This window comes from Epinephelus moara, chromosome 16 (assembly GCF_006386435.1).
Source record: "Epinephelus moara isolate mb chromosome 16, YSFRI_EMoa_1.0, whole genome shotgun sequence".
Lineage (NCBI taxonomy): Eukaryota > Metazoa > Chordata > Actinopteri > Perciformes > Serranidae > Epinephelus > Epinephelus moara.
The window spans coordinates 39232252-39253966 of NC_065521.1; the positions used below are offsets into that span (position 1 = coordinate 39232252).

The 21715-nt window shown below is 44.6% G+C and overlaps 1 protein-coding gene across 1 annotated transcript in view; it reads left to right on the forward strand.

Moving 5' to 3' along the window:
- The window catches only part of plxna2 (plexin A2), a 272248-nt gene that overhangs the window by 225533 nt on the left and 25000 nt on the right, over nt 1-21715 (forward strand). Inside the window, exons 23-26 of the mRNA XM_050064354.1 lie at nt 9740-9806; nt 10043-10189; nt 12490-12649; nt 16606-16709. Of these exons, the coding sequence (XP_049920311.1) occupies nt 9740-9806; nt 10043-10189; nt 12490-12649; nt 16606-16709 (478 nt within the window). The remainder of the gene's footprint in view (nt 1-9739; nt 9807-10042; nt 10190-12489; nt 12650-16605; nt 16710-21715) is intronic.

Below are 21715 nucleotides of genomic sequence, written 5' to 3' on the forward strand. Positions count from 1 at the left end.
CATGACCACTTTACACCAAATAATAATAATAATAATAATAATAATAATAATACATTTTATTTGTAACGCACTTTATATTTAACGAAAAATCTCAAAGTGCTACAACAGCAAGAAAAGAAAAAAGTTAAAACAAGAGTTAAAAGCAGTTATCAAAGTAACACGAGCAAAAATGATCAAGATCCTGGGAGCGTGCACCAACTGAGGTAAAACTCTCAGGATATTTTTAAGATTATTTTTAGGGCTTGTTGCCTTTATGGCAGAACAGCTGGAGGGTGACAGGAAAGTGACAGAATGGAGATGACAGGCAGCAAAGGGCTGCAGGTTGTAATTGAACCCACGCCGCTGCTAAAGACTCTGCCTTCATGAGGCGCACTCTCGACCTGGTGAGCTGGAGGTCACCCTAGAACTCTCAGGATGTTATTCCAACTCTGGAAATTTGTCTGCAACAGTGAAATAGTCACTGATAATGAGGAAAAAAGAGGGAGTGCTGCACTGGGTTAAAGCTCTGTGTAGTTAGATGTGATAAAATCCGGTGCTCTTTAAGCATGAAGCAAAGAGTCGCTTAGAGATTAAAACAACTTTCCGGCTCACTCAGTGTAAAAGTCCATATTACAGGCAGGGAGTCCAAAAATGCATCCGACACGCTCTGACTGTAGTTAAAAATCCTTTATTAGTACATGGATAACCAACACGTTTCGACTACAGAGTCTCTGCACCCTTCATCAGGGTGTGTACGCCCTGATGAAGGGTGTAAAAAGTCATTTGGTGTAAAGTCGGCATTAACAGTGTTTGTTCACAGTGAAAACTAAGCAGCATACTTTTTAAACTTTACAGTACTTGAGTATGTGTGCTATATAGTGTATGTGCATATAAGAGAGTGTTTGTATACGTGGTGCAGAGGGAGGCTGTGGCACAGCAGCAGCATGGTACAATGTGGTTGCTCCAGCAAAGCAAGGCGCCCTTAATTATTTAGCTGCGCCTCTGCGGTGAGCTCCAGTTCGAAGACGGAGCACTGTTCCATCACTGGCCACAGTGGAGAGAAAAAGTGGAGGACAAGAGGAAGAAAGGAAGGGAACGGTTGAGAATGTGTAGGAGCAGCGGAGGAGTATAGGATTCAGCGGCGGTATAAACAACTAATGAACATATTAATTCAGCAAATTAAACGGAGGTTCTGAATGCATTCCACGGGAGACATTTCCAAGTTACGTGGGCAGCACAATGAAGATGCAGCATGTAAAACTTGTTCTCCGATTAACATTAACACCGTGCCTCTGCCTGCCTCTCACCATCTCTGTATGCCTCCGACATGCCCACTCTCTGCATTCCTCTCACACGCACTCTGTCTCTCACATGGGCAGATTATCTCCTGATAGTATTTTTTCTCATATTTGAGTGTTTAATTGCTGATGCGCTATCTATACTTTATTGGGAATGATAATATTAGATTAACTTATATCTGTCTGCAGTTGCACACTCTCAGCTTAATACAGAGTCCTAACTACAGATAATAATTCCAGATCTGTGATAAAAAAGCGGAGAAGAATGTGGCAGGGCGAAAGGTAGATTGAATAAAACGGCTGTTAAAACAACATCCCTCTTCCTCTCTAAGTGTCCGCAAAGATCCGACTGGTGCGTTCGCTGACAGTAGATTTGACTCCGTAGCCTCTAATATGCTTACAGTAGGTCATAAATATGCATTTCACGGGAGCGCTTCATGAAATTTCCATTCATTTGAATTCCTGTTCCTTGCCTGAGAGAAGCTGAATGGGCTGAAGTGGTATATCACAGAATGAAAATGGATGCATGTGAAAAGCCTCTTGGCATAAGCAGGATGGAAAACAAATCATTGTCATTTATTCGAAGGAGTAGTTAACCGCATAATAGTCACTGAGAACACAACAAATGCAGCGGGCTCATGTCACCGGCTGAGCGTAGCGAGGGGCTTGATGTGTTTGAATGCCAGAGGGTGGTTTGTATACGTTAGCTGTTCCTATTATGCTCAGCTTAAAGGTCCAGTGTGTAGGATTTAGGAGGATTTATTGGCAAAAATTGAATATAATATAATAAGTATGTTTTCTTTAGTGTATATTTACATGAAAATAATAATTGTAGTGTTTTTGTTACCTTAGAATGAGATGTTTAGATCTATTTAGGGAGATCACAGTGTTGCACCGCCATGTTTCTACAGTAGTCCATGTTACAGCCTCTCTATGAATTGATGCAGTTTGCAGGGGGAAAAGTTTATTATTAACAAGAATGAAATACTTACAACTCAAAGGATGAAACAAAAGGGGTTGGAGATCCCGCCGACAGAAACAAAACATGAGGAAGTCACTGGGGAAACCACGCTTGGCCGTCAGACCCAGCTCATTCCCCTAACTACCTGAACTAAACTGAACTTAACCAAACAAAATCCGAAAACTGAACTACCGGTAATCTCCAACTAACTAAAATAACAAAGCCCAACAATCTAATCCATGCTTGGAATGAAATAGAAACACTCCGCCCCTCAGCTTCCTTTTATCCTCTCCTCTCAGTTGCTCTCAGGTGCTACACTCCTATAGAGACAGGTAGAGAGGAGCAGGAGGGCAAAAAAACCACACCCACTAGGGTGTGCAATCCAACACAGTACAACACAAGGCCACACGTAACAGCCCAGAATAGACAAACCAAACACTGGCTCTAGTTTGGGCCATTTGTGTTTTCATGTTGGCCGCTATAGTTAGCAGCCCTTCCACATGAGAGCATCGGAAAAACACAGATTTTTTTAAACATGAAACTGCTTTATTCAGTGTTTTACTGGTTTTAAATCACCAGCTCTGTTTGTTTTGGAGAGGAAGAGACCTCTGTGGGTAATTTGGCTCGCAGTAAAAACCTCCTGAACTTAACAGAGAAAACAGGTGGGCACACATGAGCAGGTGCTAGGCTAACGGCCTGTTTCAGACATGCCAAACAGCGTTAGAAAAACACCTTTTTTCACATGAAAGTGCTTCATTCAATGTTTTTTTTTATGGTTTAAATCACCGGGTCTGTTTGTTGTGGAGAGGAGGACACCTCTGCAGATAATTCCACTCCCGGTAAAAAACCTAGCCTGTTCAGACCATCCTGATGACGTGAGCTTAACCTTCTGTTTCACTTTCTGTATCAGTCTGGACTCACTGCCGTCCCAAACACTTTCAGTCTGTGGGAGTACTCTCCTTGACAGACAGACTCCTTCAGCCAGTCAGCAAAACAAAACAGCGGGAAATATCTCCTTCATCACCAACAGAGCCAGTTGATAAATCAAGTTTTGCCAAATCCAGTTGTAAGAACGGTGAAAACATCTTATTGTCCAAGAAACTTCAGGTATTCGAGTTAGCACTTGTTGCTTCAGGAACTGCCATTACTATTCGGCAAGCTGAGGCCTTATGTCATTAACCACAACGCAGTCCCTAATGGCTAGCCTGGAAATCCAGACTCAAATCTAGAAAGATTTTGAGTCTGGCCCTCACCGATACACCCTTCCTAACCAAGGGGTGGCATTAACTGAGGCATTTTAAATGCCGCCGCACGCAATTGGATAGCATGATAGCCAATCAGAGCAAAAAACAAGATGACCCCATTTGTTTGCCGAACAGTGGGGCTAACTGATATATTATGCTTTTGCCGTATTCCGTTGGCAAAATAGCAAAAACGTCCTTCCTGGAAGCAAAGGCTCCTAGGGCAGTCTTCTGTTCCTCTCTCAAGGAAAAAGATAAGTGTAGTTGGCTTAGCGTTTCTTCCAAAGCTAAATTGAATGGCCATCTTGGCTGTTTACTTTTCTACTCCTACGGCGCAGCACTGTCATCATCATGTTACGCCCACCCAGAGCCCGCCTCTGTCAGATAGACTGATCTTATTGGTCCGATTGGTGATTCAGCGGGCTCTGCTCGATGGGGCCAGATTCCCGTTCAGTGCAAATTAGAATTTGCTAGGGGCAGGGCATCTGGATTTCCAGGTTACCTAATGGCTGCTTACGTTAGCAACTATAGTGCGTATCCCTGGTTGGCCTCGTTTGGATCTTAATTTCTAGAAAGTGAAAAGAGCGAAACAGAATGTTGACCTCATGTTATCAGGATGGTCTTACCAGGGTGGTATCAAGTTATCAGGGATAAAGTTGAGCACACATAGCAGGCACTGGGCGAGCAGCCCGTCTCTGGCATACCAAACAGCCTTGGAGAAACATAGATTTGTATCATAAGTGCTATATCGTAGGCAACTGGACTTGCTTGAGTTACTTGAAGACGTTTGATGAAGATGAAGAAGCCTCTTGGATAAGAGGTGAAACGTCAAGAAACTCAAGCAACTCCAGTTGTCTGCGATAAAGCACTTAAGATTTCCATGACCTGGATGACTGAGAATCTTCGCCGGCATTGATTTGTGACATGAAACTGCTTAACTCTATGTCTTAACCGGAACAAAGAACACTGACAGAATTTCTAGGAGAAGCTTTAGTTGGTTGCAGTTTGAAATCCTCACTGCTAGACGCCACTAAATCTCTCTAAGTCATAGACACTGTTAGTTCTGGTGCTAGATCCCATCTCACCGTCCATCACACCAGTCGAGTGAAAACAAATTATAGCATGTACCGTGTCGTGACTTTATGTAGGAGACATATAACATCTCCAGTCAGTTAAGTTCCTGGAAACCACATTTGAAAGGTGCACTCATGCTCTTCTGAGGCGTGTTTTTCAAAAGAACCTCTGGTCTCTTTGGTATTTAAAGATTTGAGATGCCTTCCGCTCTCTTTGTCTTGATAGGGAGAGATTTTAGCTCGCAGACACTCGCATTCTCCTAAAAGCTTTTTGAAAGCAATATCTAAGCTTTGACAATGTGTTTGATTTCCTCACTCACCACTGCGCTAAGTGGAACTGATGCCGCTCCTCATGGTGTTTGGATTGTATGTTTTTTTTGGCTACATTAGTGAAATATGTTCTTGCGCCCATTTTCTCTCAGCGCCCTACCTCTCTGGTGCTCATCCCGACCCTTCCTCGTGTCTGTTGTCATTTCGCAGCCTCTCGTTCTGCCCTTCCATTATTACTGAAACTCCTCTGGTGCTTGACGACCCCCACCAGAACGTTCTGTAATAGCCAACCGCTTCTTTTTCACATTAAACTCTATTCTCTCCATCTTCTCCTTAAGTTTTGCCTCTCTCTTTACCCAGTTTCTTTCTCTTTTCTCTTCTTTATAATGTTCTTTTAATGGAATCACAGAACATTGCCTCTATCACCTTGAGACTTTTCAATCTTGTATTATTTTTCTCCTCAGCATTTTTGTAATGAGATTTCCGCCCATGCAGAGCAATGGAGTACAGAGTTATTAAGAGAGCGAGTATTGTGTTTGGCATTAGTTTCATTGAAAGACATTCCACAGCCTGCTAATATGGCCCCCCCTCTGCCCGTGCTGCCATTAGGAGACCAGAGATGGGGGTGGGGGGGATGCAAGGCCCCTCTTAAACACTATGTGGGATAATGAAATCCTGATGTTCATTAATGAAACTCAATTAATAGAAAGAAGGAAGTGGAAGGCAGATGAGGAGGAGGACAAGAAGGGAAAGGAGAGGGAGGAGAACAAAGTGCGTCTCCCTCCCGATATTCAAAAGGAGAGATATTAAGGGGGAGTCAGCGCAGCCCCCACAAAAAAGCCTTTATTTGACTTCCTTCTTCGGGACTTGCTGAGCTTATTAAAATGCTTAATAGGTTCCATTAACTTCTAACACACTCAAGTCTCGTACAAGCTGGGAGGGGCGCATGGTAAGCATGGAGGGGAGGGGGGGGCAAAAAGAGGCGAATTTGAGTAGAAGAAGGAGGGCAATTACAGAGGGATTTGGGGCATTGTCCAAAAAATCCGCAGTATATTTAGGTTTATTCAGCGTGGAAATACAGCCTGAGGCGCTCGTTGTGACTCCTTATTATGTTTTCCAATGAAGTTTTTTGTTGTTGTTGTGCAGCATTGCAAGGTTCAGCTTGTGGATACTGTATGTGTAGCTCTTTCTTTATGTACCCTCACCTGTGTGTTTGTTTACGCCAGAGTGACAAAAGAGGGAAAAAGCATAGATCTGGTGTGTGTGTGTGGGTGTGTGTGGGTGTGTGGGTGTGTGTGTGTGTGTGTGTGTGTGTGTGTGTGTGTGCCACCAAAGAGGATGCAGTCACACACGCACAAGAGCACGCACTTCTTCAGCTCTTCAGCAGTGTTTACTCTCTCATCCTGTAGTTGAAACTGGGTGAACTAATCTACATCTCTCTCCTCCCCCGCTGGCACATCACACTTCAAATAGGCTGTCACCCAGCTCTCCATCCTCTCAACGAGCTGCCAATAGACTGGCCAGCAGTCTCGTTCTCAGAGGAATTGCCCGCAGGCGTGGGAGACAGCATCACAACTCAGCCGCACATCATTCAAAACAAAATATAACCTCTGCACCACTGTCCACAGCAACCAGAGGAGAGTTGTGTATTTGCATGTGAAAGAGAGAAAAGAAGTTTCACTCCATCTCAATTTAATGAGAGCGAAATAATGACTGACACTTTGTCCTGTGTCAGTGACTCAAATGTTATAACCTCCCCCGGCTCACACAATCCGTCAGGGACTTCTGCCTCGGTCCCAGACTCTTGCTTATAGCCCTCAAACACGAGTTAACGCAATTATCTCCATAATAGTCATAATTTCCCTTTAGGTCCATTCAGAGCCTGAATAGGTATAATCATCCCTGGCACTATTTAGCTCTGAGGAGACGAAAGCCGTCTAGCTTGCCTTTAATACCTGGCTGCTTCGATTCCTGCTAATCCCCAGTTCAGCACACAGCGCTGTAAGGCCTCTCTATCATATACACCGGAGTAATCACAGTAATTTCCTGCTACATTAAGAGGGTCAGTTTTTTTTTTCAGTGCATTGCCATTTTAAAATTGGCAACACTCATGTATAAGCTGAAGTAATCATTCACATCCAGGTGACAGTCAGAAGCTGTTACGGTCTTACAAACAGCAGTGTAATCATATATGAGACACTTTATCTGGGTCTCTTAAAGGAGCTCAATACCACATTCAGAGCACATCGATGATTTAGAGTCTGAGCCGGGACTGTCTGCACATGGCTCTCAAGATGGAGGTGGCTGAACCAGCAGCTAGCACCAGTGCTAACAGTGCAAATAATGCTAACAACAACAACAGTGCTGACAGAGCTAATAGTGTTAACCTGGGGGCGAACTGACGACGCTGGCACTGTTATTAGCTGTAACCACCTTCAATCGATGTATGAGCGCAGTGCAGAGCGACAGCGTTCTAGTAGGATACACACACGTGGAGTTTGGCCGTCTATCAAAACAATGAACCAGGAATCTCATAGGTAGCATGACTTCATTCTCTGCTCAGGACACTGTTACTCCACTATATCTTTACACAGCAAATACTGGTTTGCTGCTATTTTAATATTCTAAATGTCGCAAGTAGAACTTTTAAGTTTTATTTGGTGCTGTGGTAAAAGAAGTACTCAAATATTTTACCTAATAAAAAGTAGAAATACTTTATTCTATAATATTTGTATTAATAATCTGAATCTGAAAAGTAACTAGTAACGTAAAGGAATACATTCCCCCTCAAATGACTATTTGTATATCACTTACTCAACTGTTACATGAATGAGTTAAGTGATATTTGCATGTCTCCAGTGGACGAAGAATCCGACAAACAGTAGAACTATAAACTGCTGTTTACAAACTTTCACACAACCTGTGCAGTATAATCTAAGTCTTGTTTATCCAGTCACATGCTCAGTACTTTCCAAACACATGTCACACACGTTGAAAACTGAACTGAAATTGAAACTTACCTATGCTCTCTTCAAAGCCAGGCTCCTTTTTTAGTTGGCGTTAGTGTGGCTTCACCAATGTCAAACAGTAAACAATAAACAAATAAAAACTACCAATAGAGACAGTGGTAGACCAGCAGCTCACGTGTTCAGCGAGGTAAAATTACTGTATTTGTCAATGGAGACTGGCTTTGAAGAGAGCAAAGGTAATTTTCACTTCCTGTTAAGTTGCCTGTCAGAAAGGACTGTCTGTTTGGGAAGTACTGAGAATATGACTTTATAAATAAGACTTAGATCATACTACATGAAGTGTGTGAGAGTTTGTATAGAGATGTTTTGATAGAGTTTTGCTGTTGTCAAACGTGGACCCCTATGACTTCAATTGATCGGGGATTTTCTCCACTTTTGGATTCTTTTTTTATTTATTTTTTATTAATTAGACACAAAACAACAACAGCAACAAAATACAGGGACAAGACACAAACAAATCTAAAGATATACAACACATAGCACACAGTTTACAAAACCAAGGCATTAACACAACAAAACATACATCTTCACAAAAAACAGAAACCACCATCAACAGGACACTTTTGGATTCTTCGTTGACTGTGGAGGCAAATTTTCTTCATAAATTCAAAGTAACACGAGGTGAGTAACTGATATACAAATGGTCATTCAGGTGATGAACTGTTCCTTTAAGATGTTAAATAAATGTAGTGAAGTATAAGGTACAATATTTGCCTCCAAAATGTTTTAGAGTAGAAGTAGAAAGTCGCCTAAAATGGAAGTACTCAAGCAAACTACAGGTAGCTCAAAATTGCACTTAATTCCAGTACTTGAGGAAGTGTACTTAGTTCCTTTCCACCACTGGATCAGTGTGTGTAGCAGCTATGTTTGAACACCAAAAGCTGGCTGGTAAAATCCACTTCCAGTCCAAAGCAGTTTGGTTATTGCTGTTTTTCGGGCAGCGGTTGTGATTGTGTCTGCATGTGGGTTTGTGCAGCAGTCAAACGACGCAGGCTAAAGAGCAGGCCAGAAGTGTTTTTACAAGATGAGGTGGGAGCTTGTTGTTGCTATTCACCTCAGGTGCTTGTCCACATGAGCTGCACAGAACTAACCCTTTCATCTGTGCTTCATGCTCGTTAACCATTCCCACCTGGCTGTTTGGTATTCTGCCTTTTTTTTTTATATAAAAATCTAACCTCTGTTTCTCTAGTGTTCCATGATGGTGCTAATGAGGCAGAGGGGGGATGTTTGTCTGGCATTCAGAGAAAGATATGAGCAGGAATCATAAAAGAGTTACACACGGATCCTCTCGTGCGCTCTGCGGTAGAAACAGTCGAGAGGTCATTGCACACTTGTGTGTTTTCATGCCCAATCAAGCCCAGCAGCAAGCTGTACCTCCATGTGTGATTGACTCGGAAGGGAGGGGAGGCAGGGGAGGAGGAAGAGGGGGGACATGAGAGGAGAGGAGATCGTTTTGGCTGTGATCAGGCGTTACCTGGCTGTGACAGCACTCGTCTCTCTCAACAGCTGAGGCCTGTCACAGCTGCTGATGTCTCGCTGTGTTCAACCACACGTGAATACGCACACTTAGACACACACACACACAGGTTCGCTCACATCCATGCATACTCAATCACACACTCTTTTTAGCATGTGCACACACACACAGATGCCCTCTCTCTGCTCGGCTCTGTTCCGCTCACTCACTGTGACCACAGTGTTGCAGGCGGTACACAAGCAAAACCAAACGGCAGGATGCACCCACCCAGGATGCCAAGATAACCTCCATGAAGTCTTGCACATAACCTCATGAATTATGCAACTCTTGTATTATCTAAAGGTTTTGGAATATCAAGAGTAAGAATGGAGTTCAATTTTGTTTTTCCTGTTTTTTTTTATGTAATATCAGAACAGAGTCGGTCGCTGAGAAGATGCTTACAAACTGGTTCGCCTTCCTCCTTCACAAATTCCTCAAGGTTCGTACGCCAAGAAACACATGTAGTGTGTGTGTGTGTGTGTGTTTACAGATATACAAATATAAACCTATCTTGTGTATCATATTAATTTTCTAAATTTAAAGTGTGATTGCACGTTGTCAGATATTTACAGTATGTGGACCTGTAGGTGTTTTCAGTCTAGTGAATTTGTGTGTTTACGCCGTGATGTTCCCTCATGTGTGAATCTGTGGGACTGTGTGCATGTGTGTTCACAGGAGTGTGCCGGGGAGCCTCTGTTCATGCTGTACTGCGCCATCAAGCAGCAGATGGAAAAGGGGCCCATTGACGCCATCACTGGAGAGGCCCGCTACTCCCTCAGTGAAGACAAGCTCATCCGCCAGCAGATCGAGTACAAAACCCTGGTAAGTCACACTCCATGAGGCACACAAGCAGTTTGCCAGAGGCTCACAGACACACACAAACACACGGGTTCACTCTGAGAGATAAAGGTGCTAACTAGAACCATATAGGGTTCTCTGGCTTGTCCCCATTGGGGAACCCTTTTTGGTTCCTGATGAAACTCTAATAAAGGTTCAAGCTAGAACCTTTTGTGAACAGCTCAACCAAGAACCCCCTATGAGAGGTTCCACAGAGACCCTTTCTATGGCGTGACGGTTCCACCCAGAACCCTCTCTTACCTCAGTCAGCTGTGTTGTGAAGAGCATTTTCTAGCTAGGCAGATCCTAACCCATCTGCCTCGGCTAGAAAGCACTTTGGCTCAACTCTTGTTGATTTTAAATGCGCTATGTAAATATGGTTCCATTCCCATTTCCACACCTAGTTTTGAACCATTCAGAGCATTTTGACCAAAAGTAAATTGGTTCAGAACCTGAAAACTTGGCCTCCAGCAACCAAAAATAACCGTTTTTTCTTGAACTAAGGTGTAAACCATGACGGCATCAGTGGGCGTATCATATTTTTCAGGTTGAAAAGAGAGGATGGAGTCTTGCACGTGATAGTCGTCTACGTCCTCTTATTGTTAATGTCGTAGTTGGTCCATGTTTGGTTTTTGGATAGAAACAAATATCTGTTAGAACAGAACAATAGCTTGCAGGCAATGAACGTAATCCGCCATCTTGCTGTTGCTGTACTGGTTACTTCCATCGCGCATTATGCAATGCCATTCGTTAATGACACATCCATGATTACAGTGGTTCTGCTCAAAACTGGTGGAAACTGGGCTGGTTTGCCAGATAGCACCAAGGTTCCAAGAATTCTTAGCAGATCTGGTTCAAGAGCCAGAGCTAATTTGGTGGTAAAGGGGTATCTGTGGGTTTTATCCTGAACCTTTCCATCTTCTAAGGGTACTAACAATAACCCACCCAGTAGGTCTACCCAGAGCCCTGTTGTATTCCAAGGGTTTCATCTAGAACCTACTCAAGGGGACTCTAAGAACAGTAATTGACCACATTACCCATAGATCTCTTTCGCATTAATCAGGGTCTTAGTTTAACAGATTAGCCTGGGGCCAAGGGAACTACATCCAGCAGCCTAGAGCTTCACGGGACACGTAAAGGCCTGGGGCTGATTTGGTCCAGTACAACCAACTGCACTCATGGTTCACAATCATGTTTTTAGGGGGTGGAGGTCTTGTTGAATCACTACTACTACAGCCGTTATTATTTCAATGATGCAGTAGGGTTGGGAACAGAAACTTGACTCCAAATTACCAATAATTGAATTTTGGCTATTCACGTGGAATTGTATGGCAGGAAATGATGGAAACTGGAAACGTCTATGCCAGAACACAAGTAAAATGAATTGATTAAGGGGACTCCAGATACGTCTGCATTCAAGAATACCATTTGAAACATCGGTGAACATTTGAATATTTGAGGGGGAGGATCTTTCAACAATCCTTGAAGAACTCTTTCTTCCAAAAAGGTTTTTTGATAGGACCCTTAGTCTTACAAAACCCCAGAAAAACCCTTTGGTTAAAAAAGGGTTCTTCAGAAGCAAATGGCTCTGGTTAGGAAGAACCCTTTTGGAACCCTTATTACTAAGAGTAAACACGTACTCTACAGTGTAGGCAGCTCTTGACTCAAGCATTGCTTGATTTTAAAATGAGATACACACAGATACTAAAGCCCACACTCTTTTTTTCTGCCGTAACAACATGCACACATACGGTTTCCTAACTTTACTTTTTTGTCTTTACTTTTTCACCACAAATCATTTCTAAGATAACATAGCTGTGTCTGCTGGTTTCCTCCTCCCAGTATGAGAAGAAAACTAACTAATGATCCCACAGGCTCCAGTGTTGGTCCAACATCAGGGTAGGTGGCTGTGGAGATCACACCAAACAGTCCCCTTCTACACACACAGGGGAAAAAACACTCACACAGCCAGCATGTGACATGACAATGCTCTGATTGCTCCGACTGGGAATTTGGCTCATTACGTGCTAATACCCCAGCAGAGCTGGAAATTGGTGTCCCGCCGAAGGTGTGAAATTAGATTTTGGGATGCCAGCGAGAGCGGAAATGGTTTCTCAAAGCTCCTGCCATGCTCCAAGGAGACTCTAATGAGGGCGAAGCCTCAAGCTGGACCCAAGTCCAGGCAGTGACGGGACACCTCCAGCCTCTTCCTCTGCTTCCTCATTTCCTTCTGTGATTTTCTCCATCTTATTCTCTCTCCTATTCTCCCCATCTGTGCAATCCAGATCCTAAACTGCGTGAACCCAGACAACGAGAACAGTCCGGAGATTCCGGTGAAGGTGCTCAACTGTGACACCATCACACAAGTGAAGGAGAAGATACTGGACGCTGTTTACAAGAACATGCCCTATTCTCAGAGGCCACGTGCTGTCGACATGGACCTCGGTATGTCGCACACACACTTGTACCCACAGACAATCCAGATACTCACAGATGCAGTTGGCAGGTGTAAAGTCCTTCACACCCACAGATTAATACATCAGTGAGAGAAAACCTAGCCATGTGTACAGATTATCAGTGCATTAGTGTGATAAAAGCTGTGTTCCAGCAGCCCAGCCAGCCCCAGTGTGCCGCTGCCAGGCCTTCTATCAAACTGACTGACAGTGTGTGCTGCATCCCTCCGTCTGGCTGCTTCCGCTGCCTGGTTGTGCCAATAAGACACAGTAGATCGAGATAGAGAAGCGTGCATGTCTTTATGTTTGTGTGTGTGTTTTTGTGTCTGTGACGTGGCTGTCTGGCTGACCCAGGTAAGAGCTGACAGACGGGCCAGCCAGCCTCACGCCAGGCTCCACTCCCACGCAGTCTGCCACTCCCACGCAGTCTGCCACTTCCATCCCCGCCTGTCTGTGTTTTGCCTCCCATTTCCCTGTCCCTCTCATTTTCTCTCACTTCACAGGGGCGGAGAGAACAAAAGCCCCCCTTCTGCTTTGCTGCAAGTCAGCACCGCACCCATCACTCCACAATATGGCCGTCCATCCACTGTCCTCTCTCCCGTCGTCTTCTATTTCTCACCCTTTCACTGATGCATTGAATATAATATAGTCTGTGCATCTTTGTGAGTCTGTGCATGTCCTCCTGTACTTATGTCTGACTTCCTCCTGTTTTTTTTGTCTGTAGAGCGTAGGTTAGATGGCTTTGGGAGGATGTTGTGCCAGGCAGGGCTATCATGTGGTCACCTGGCAGAAGCACAAAGTAATAAAACCCAGTCAACAGAGGAGAAAATCAATGATCACTCCCAGCACGAGAGCCACAATGGCTGTCCACTTCCCCGTCAACACCCTTATTATCATTTCATTACCCCACAACGAGCCGTCAGCCGCCAGCCCTGCTTCAATCCTCCACCTGTTTCCTCCTGCTTCCAATTTTTCTCTTTTGAAAGGAGGTGATTTTCGCACAGATCGCTTTTTTTTTATCCTTTCTTGTCTGCTCCACTCCTCTCTTCTTTCTGACCCTGACGGGCCGACTGTGGCGTATGCTAATAGCGCGCCATTTCCACGACACAAGTACCAATTAAAGCGTGCAGCCTGCCCGCGTATACATCTTGAAATTGTTCGTGTGTAATGTTTAATTAAGATGCGTGTCAATCCAAGTCTGCGAGAGGGGTGTGCGCGCCGAGAGTCGTGCAAGAACGCTGGCCCCTGATATCTACTCATTTGGGTAATGTGTGAAGAGAGATCTCTTTGAAAGTCCTGTAGTTTGACGTTCCATCAACTGAGAGGCAAGAAAGAGAAGAGTTTGTTTTGTGTCATGAAGAAGTCGTGGGTTTATTTTAGCACACCTCACAGTTGCCCTGCAAGGTAGCTGGTTCTGAGGACAATAAACTAAGCACACACCACTGTACAGTATTACGCTTTGCTCACAAGGTCATTCACAGCAGGTAGTTTTGTATGTTTAAAGGGGCCTATGCGAAATTCAGAGTGTATCAGGCCTCCAGGAAGTGTTCCAGGCTTTAAAGACAATTTTTGTTGTGGCTTAAAAGTTGAATCACAACTTCCAAGTCTGTCATGTGATGCCATGGGGCCCAAAAAGAACTCTTCCTATTGACTTACACTGTGAACAAAACGTCTGTCAATCAGTTTATAAATCACTACCCCCAAGAAATGACTTCATCTATTCAGTCCGATAACATTTTGAAAGTTCAAGTTAGCAGCTAAACTGGAAGTAGCCGGCTGGTGGAAGTCTCTAGTGCATTTATCTTTTGACCCAATGATGTGGAAGATACACCAAAGGAAGTGGAATTGTTTCTGGCTTCGTGTGCCACTGGCCAACTTTCATAGGAATGAACGGGAGTCGTACCGGAAGTCTACTTCAGAATTATTTCTGAAATATTAGAACAAGTAATAAAACCTTCCCCACAGATTGCTATATTTGGTGTACCTGAATAGAGGGCTGCATTGGGATTGGGTCCCGCCAGGTCCCGAGGGACCCAACCCAAATCTTGCGGGAGCGGGCGGTTTGAACTTTGCTACGGGCGGGAACGGGCGGCTAAAAAAAACACTGTGGGATCGGGATGTAGCCTATAGCGACAGGATGGAGTTAACAAATGATGTGGAAAAGAAGCTCAAACAAGGTCTGAAGGCGCACTGAGCCCTCTACTTCCCAGCGCTCTCAAAGCTGGCGCGTTTCATCTTCAGTATCCCCGCATCCAGTGCGCCTTCAGAGCGGGCCTTCAGTGTCTGTGGGCGCATCTTGGAAGAGAGATGCACGGGATTGGGACCGCAGTCGGTCAGCAACATTCTCTTCCTCCACAGCAATATTATGGCCAAGTGATTCATTTGTTAAATTCATTCGTTAACTTTGTTTATTTTATGTTATTTATTAGTGTTATTTGAGCCACTCACAGCCTACTCTCGTTGCTATTTGTTAATTACATAAAGAGGCGTGATGATGCCGGTGTTATTGAGCATAGGCTTTATCTTTATCTCATTAATGTTTCTTATTCAGGTCTCTCTTAGAAAAGAGACCTTAACCTCAATCACTGCGTGGTTATATAAAGGTAGAAAAGTAAATAAAATACAGAGGAGGAGAATATAATATGAAACAGCCTTTATTTCATTAAAAACTAAATGAAAACAAAGAAATAGACAAGAAAAGAAAAAAGACATGCAGGCCAGGGAAACGAAACAAACAACCCCATGAATCTCTTTATTAATAGCCTATAAAATGACGTGTTTTCTCCTGCAGGATGGGAGAAGACACAAAATCAATGCATCTCTATTATTGTGCGGGAATGTAACCCACACGTTGCGGTTGCGGGCGGTAATGGTCAGAAATTCAGCGGGAGCGGGCAGGAGCGGGATGAAGAAAACAGTCCTGCGCAGGGCTCTATACCTGAAGCTGGCAGAAGTGTGTCCAAAAAAACAAGCAAACATAGTCGCATTTACCTTCTTAATAGCCCGTCAGAGAACAGCCCCTGATTGATTATGTAAAGAGCCTGACCTCTCTCTCTCTAAAATGCTAATAAAATATGTTAAATAGAAAGAATAAAGGAAGAACTGGGCCCCACCTCCAACGCTGTATCTAGTTCTCGATATATATACATATATGGAGCGTGAGTTGTATGGATGTAAATTTGCGCTCCCTAGGAAAGCAAAGGTATGACCAGCCCTGCTCTGCCTTACTCTGCCTCTGATTGGTTTACTCTGACATTCTTACTCTAACCTATCTCACTCCTCTTGCCTTACCAAATCAATTTAACCAACGAAGGTAGTGAGTGGAAGCCAATCAGAGGGAGTGTAAGGTGGATCATGCCTGTGCTATCTTAGGAAACACAAATTCACGTGGAGGTGGCTGAGTTGGTGGCAAGCAGCTAATGGTGCTAACTCCATAAAGAGCACTAAACACCAGCAACAGTGCACACAGAGCTAATGGTGCTAACGGGTGGAACTGGGGGGCGCCATTACTCCACTATATCTTCACATATGGCGGCTGTGGCTCAGGAGGTAGAGCAGGTCGTCCGCTAATCGTAAGATCAGCAATCTGCATTGAGCAAGGTACTGAACCTCAAATTGCTCCTGATGGCTGTTCCATCGGTGTGTTAGTGTGTTTAAAACTGAGTAGCAGGTGGCACCTTGTATGGTAGCCTCGGCCACCAGCGTATGACTGTGTGCATGAATGGTTGGATGTGACTCGTAGTGTAAAAGCACTTTGAGTGGTCGGATGATATATGTTGTATGACATGTTATATCAATGCTCTGAATGTTGCATACAGAACCTTCAAAACATGACTTTGAACCTCTCCACTTAAACCAAGGCAGCTGACATTGTTTGTGGCTTACTGTGATGTATAGTTTCCAGAGATTGTCGTGTTTAATTCAGCATGTGCGTGTTTGTGTCCTCAGAGTGGCGGCAGGGGCGAATGGCTCGTGTGGTGCTGCAGGATGAAGACATCACCACCAAGATAGAAAACGACTGGAAGAGACTCAACACTCTCATGCACTATCAGGTAAATATACACAGAGGGTTTAGTGTGATGTTTTCCTTAATTAACTCTCAAACTTCACTTCTTTTTTTTTTTATCAAGAAAAGGCTCATTTCAGTTCAATTTCTGCTGCGGCTTTTATTATGGAAATTGCACCACACACCTTGCCAAACTTTGATGTTTCCTGCTCTTGACTTTTAGGCAGCCAATTTTCAGCTCCTCATTTGCATGCCCTTGCCTGGTGTAATCCAAGTGACAGAATAGAGGACAATTACTGTACAGGTGGCAGAAGAGATGAACCCTCAGCATCTCAGCCGACACTTCTCCCTCCTCCCCGGAGAGATGAAGCTGCTCCAGTCAGGAGGACAGCATCTCTCTCTCGCTTTCTCTCTCTCTGCCCCGTTGACTCCTGCGCCGGCAACAATTAGTCCCGCTGTGACTGCCTGCTTCCGTCTCCTCACATGTAGAACCTCGATTCACACCCTGCAATTTTAGGGCCCATGGGCTTTCCTGTTGCCCCCCTGTTTAACAGAGAGTTAAGCGGAGAGCTAAAGAGCAGGAGAACTGAGAACAAGAGAAGTTCTGCATTTTTCAGGAGAATTTATGGCAGTTGAAGTCGTAAATGGATAAAAAGGGAGACCAGGGGGGAGTGAGAGAAAGCCAGAGTGAGATAATAAAAAGAAATAAAAAGGAATAAAACAGGCAAGGCAGCCCTCTCAGCAGGTCATGAATCTTTCGCAGCACATGCTCAGCCAGCTCTCATTAGTCAACCAAGAGGGACCATCTGCTTAAAGACTGCATGTGGCTCGGTTCTGGGCTACCTGGTCAAGAGCAGAGGTTGGGGCTGAGATGCAGCTGCGGCCGGGGTGCTGAGGTGCTGGGGCTGGGAGACGCAGCTCCATCTAGGAGCAGAAAATAGGGACGAGGTCTGCCGAGGCTCGGGCCCTCATGCTGGGGGTCACTCTGAACCCCTGCCCCGGCGGAATAAGCAGAATAATTTAACAGATGTAGGAGTCATTAGAAGAAGGGACACATCAGAGTGTCCTTCACCCAGGACTCGGCACCATGCAGCTTCTCTCCCCTTTTGACTTCCCTCCCACGTCACCCTCCTTTCTCTTCTCACCTTCACTGACTACATTTACATGCACAAAGTATTCTGGGTTTTACCCTTATTCTTAAAAAGACAGTATTCTTACTGAGCTGCTTACATGTCTAATGAAAATTAATACATCACTAATACTTTACATGCAGCCGTCCAATACTTCGATTAACGTGCCCCAACATGTCATTTATCACATCAGAATATAGTCATTTTGTTTCCCGCCAGCAGTGGACTTGTTGGACCCTTTGAGCACAGCCTTCCTCATTCCTTCAACCACCGTCTTTAAAAGGTCGGTGTTATGATATTTGCACATATTCAAAACCCGTTGATATCCGTTCATCCATTGTCAACCGCTTATCCGAAGCCGGGTCGCGGGTGCAGCAGGCTGAGCAAAGTATTCCAGACATCACTCTCTCCAGCAACACTTTCCATCTCCTCCTGGGGGACCCCGAGGCGTTCCCAGGCCAGACGAGATATGTAATCCCTCCAGGGTGTTCTGGGTCTGCCCCGGGGCCTCCTACCAGTTGGACGTAGATGGATCAGATATCCTAGTCTTCCATAACAGTTAAAGTAGTTTTGTTTCTTTTTCTGAACAGAAATGTGTCTTTTAGACATGCATTTCTCCACCAGCCTTGCAAACTGTTTGCGAGTTGGTTAGCGTGCAACGTATCGATGACAACACACAAAGCCGACCGTAAACAGGCAAGAGGCCGTGTGTTGTAAACAGACCCCAGTGGAGATGGATATTCCGAATGCACTGTGCACATGTCCAAAGAATGCTCCTAAAAAGTGAATGGTACCGGCATATCCCACATGTCTTCAGCTGCCTTCACACTGCCACACAGTAACCGCCCTGACAACCATGGAACGCAGCAGCAGGTGCTTCGGTGAATAGAAGTGCGAGCTAGCTTGTAGCTGCCTACTTTAGCGAGACAACAGAAACCACTGAAGTTACCAAAGATCTCTACATATTTGGACAATTTACCAGTCATCCAAAGATTGGTGGAAATGTCATCCCAAGCCAAGTTTTCCTTCTGGTTGTTCTTAAAATTTCTAGCCCCGTAACTCCGGGTATTCAGACATCAACATTATCAGCTCCTCTATCTTGTCTTCTTTCTGTCTCCCTGCTGTCTGCTACTTGATCGGCCAAAACCAGGCTGTAACTGCCAGACGCTCAACACAGTGAACTTAGCATGCAAAGCGAAATCTGTACACGTATATGAGGACTCCAACCATTTCATACCCCAACAACCGTGTTGGAAACCATTTCACCTTTGCTTCCTTCCCCTTGTTGAAATGACAGGAGGTGGCGGTGTGAAAGCAGCTTTAATGGGAAAATGCTCAATTCGGAAAAAGGTATAATTCGGAATATCTAAGCAGAACATGCAGTTTAAGTGAATAGTGAATCAAAATAGAATATTAGTGTGCATGTAAATGGATCCACTGTCTCCACTTTCTCAGATTTTCTCTTTATTTTCATCTTGTTTACTTTTCCCTGTTCCCAACCTTTTTTTTACGTCTTGCCCACTGATGAGTAATTGGCGTCCTTTTGGCCTTTATTTCCTCCTTTCTCCCTCTCCTGGTCTGAGCACCTCTTCTTCTCTGGTCTCTGCTGTGCTTTAATCCTTGATGAAGCGCTGCAGTATGTTTTCTCCACAACATAATGGGCCCCTCTGTTGTTGTTTTTTTACAATTCTTCGCATCGCAGTCTGTCTACCATCGTTAGCCAAGGGAGATGCTACGGGCACGCGGTAACACGTGTGTGGCCGCTTCGCTTATAGCAGATCTAAGGACTGCTATTGATCACGCATCTAAGGGTCCCTGCGCAGAACGTAAGGCCCGACACTGTGCAGCTTCAGAGGAGATGCCGGCGGGGCAACATGGGGAAGAGAAAGAGAAGGAGCATGAAGGAACAGGGCAGTCGGTGGCAAGAGAGATGAGAGTGGGATGGGACAACAGAGACACTTGTGCATCGTTACCGTTTTGATGAGCTGGCAATGGCCCCCTGTGTGTGAGCTTGTGTGTGTTTGCGTCACACGCCGAGCCGCTGCATTGGCAGCTGCGACAGCACATCTGGCCGCCTATCACAACAAGGGAGCACAGCTCATTAGGCCCCAGAGTGAGGGAAAAGCTAGAGAAGAAAAAAAACGGGAAGAGGTAGAGTGGGAATATTGAAAGGGGGGTCTGAAATATGCAGTGAGACCGAACATCACCTTGAGTCTGCTAATTCTCCCATAGCAGAGACACAGGGACCAGACAGAGGTATTAAAATTCATAGGGCACACACAGCATCCCAAGAAACCCCATTGGCTATTTACCCTGCCACATGGGAAATAATGGTTTACATAACCTGGATATGGAAATGCACACCTTCTCAGCTCCTTGTTACACCGAAATTAAAAACATAAATGCACACATTTAAAATGAGTTCAGATTCTTTATTCAGCATCTTGGCTTTGACAGTCAGGGGACTGAACTCCCTTCCTCCCACCCCACTCTCGCTATTTCTGTATTTTTTTTTACAGACTTTCTTGCATAGATAAAGACAGAAGATAGAAGCAAATCCAGATATGCACACATACACAGCACAAACCCACATTTCACACGCTTATACACAGACAAACAGGAGTTGAGATAAAAGATTTACGAGATTGGTGAGTTTTTTGGCTGATTGCTGATTTGGATCTTTTTGTTGTTTAATCTTCCAACCCCCCGTCAAAGGAAAGTGTTTCATCACACCTTCTTTCTTCTCCACCTCCCCCGGCTCTGTCATCATGAGAGATGTCGGTGCTCACCCCGCTCCATCTTACAGACTCCAGTCACTTTGGAGCGAGGGCAGCATTAACAATTCTCATAAACAGGACATTATTATGAACTGAAGTTGTCAGACTGCTTCGGTTATTTATGATGATTCAAATTGCAAACAGGCCCCACGTCGTATTCAGTGCGGCGCGGTGTGAGTAATTACATTAATGATGTTTGACAAAGTGTTGATTCATGACAGGTGGACTGTGGCTTTTCCAGCATATTAATATTTGTGCAGGGACACATGGGCAGTGTGTGTTTTGTCTGGAATATTCCTCCTAATGTGCAAATAAGTGACAGTAAAGGGCAGACTGCAGCCCTGTCTCACTTTGGCTGAGACTGCGTCAAAATAAAAAGTCAGTTTGGAAACTTCCATCCCCTGCTGACTGCTGACCTCTGCCTGTCCTCTTCTCTGCGGTGAAGGCAGACACTGATGACCACACCAGGAGAGCCTGCCAGCTAGATCCTGTTACCCACCCTGCAGACATCACTTGGGGGCATTTTGGGCTATTTTCAACAGCCCCAGACAAACTAGATACTACTACATTGCTGTCTGTTCACGAATCCAATGCTCCGGCTGTCTTGGCTCGCTGGTCTCCATTCTAACTCTGAATACAAATCTCGGACAGGTGGGAATATGAAGAGGAAGAATATTGAGTAAATATTTTAGAGACTCTGCTGCTGCTGTTGCTGCACCCTGAGTCATATCTCCAACAGCAACAATTGTAGTATTTGTAAAAACTCACACTGGTTCTTCAGTGACACATTTCATTGATTAAAACTCAAGCAGAAACCTCCATAGCTGAAAAATGAAGCTAAAGTGGAGTGCCAGACACTGCAGTTCGTCAAACAGCAACTTGAGGCTGGCTCCAAAAGTGAGTCAACCCCCAAAGACCCTTAACTTTACAGCAGAAATAAACAGTTGCCCTTTTTGACATACATGGGCTGGTTTGATTTGATTTGGGCCGTCAGCCCAGCACAGCAGGGATTTGCATTTCCTTTACAACAGGGCTACCTTCTTGAAGGTGTGTCTTAAACTAATGACGGCTTGTCATGAGTGATGACGTCTAGAAGCAGCAGGCTGATCCACGCCTGAAGTCCACCGTTATTTTTGCTGCATGTG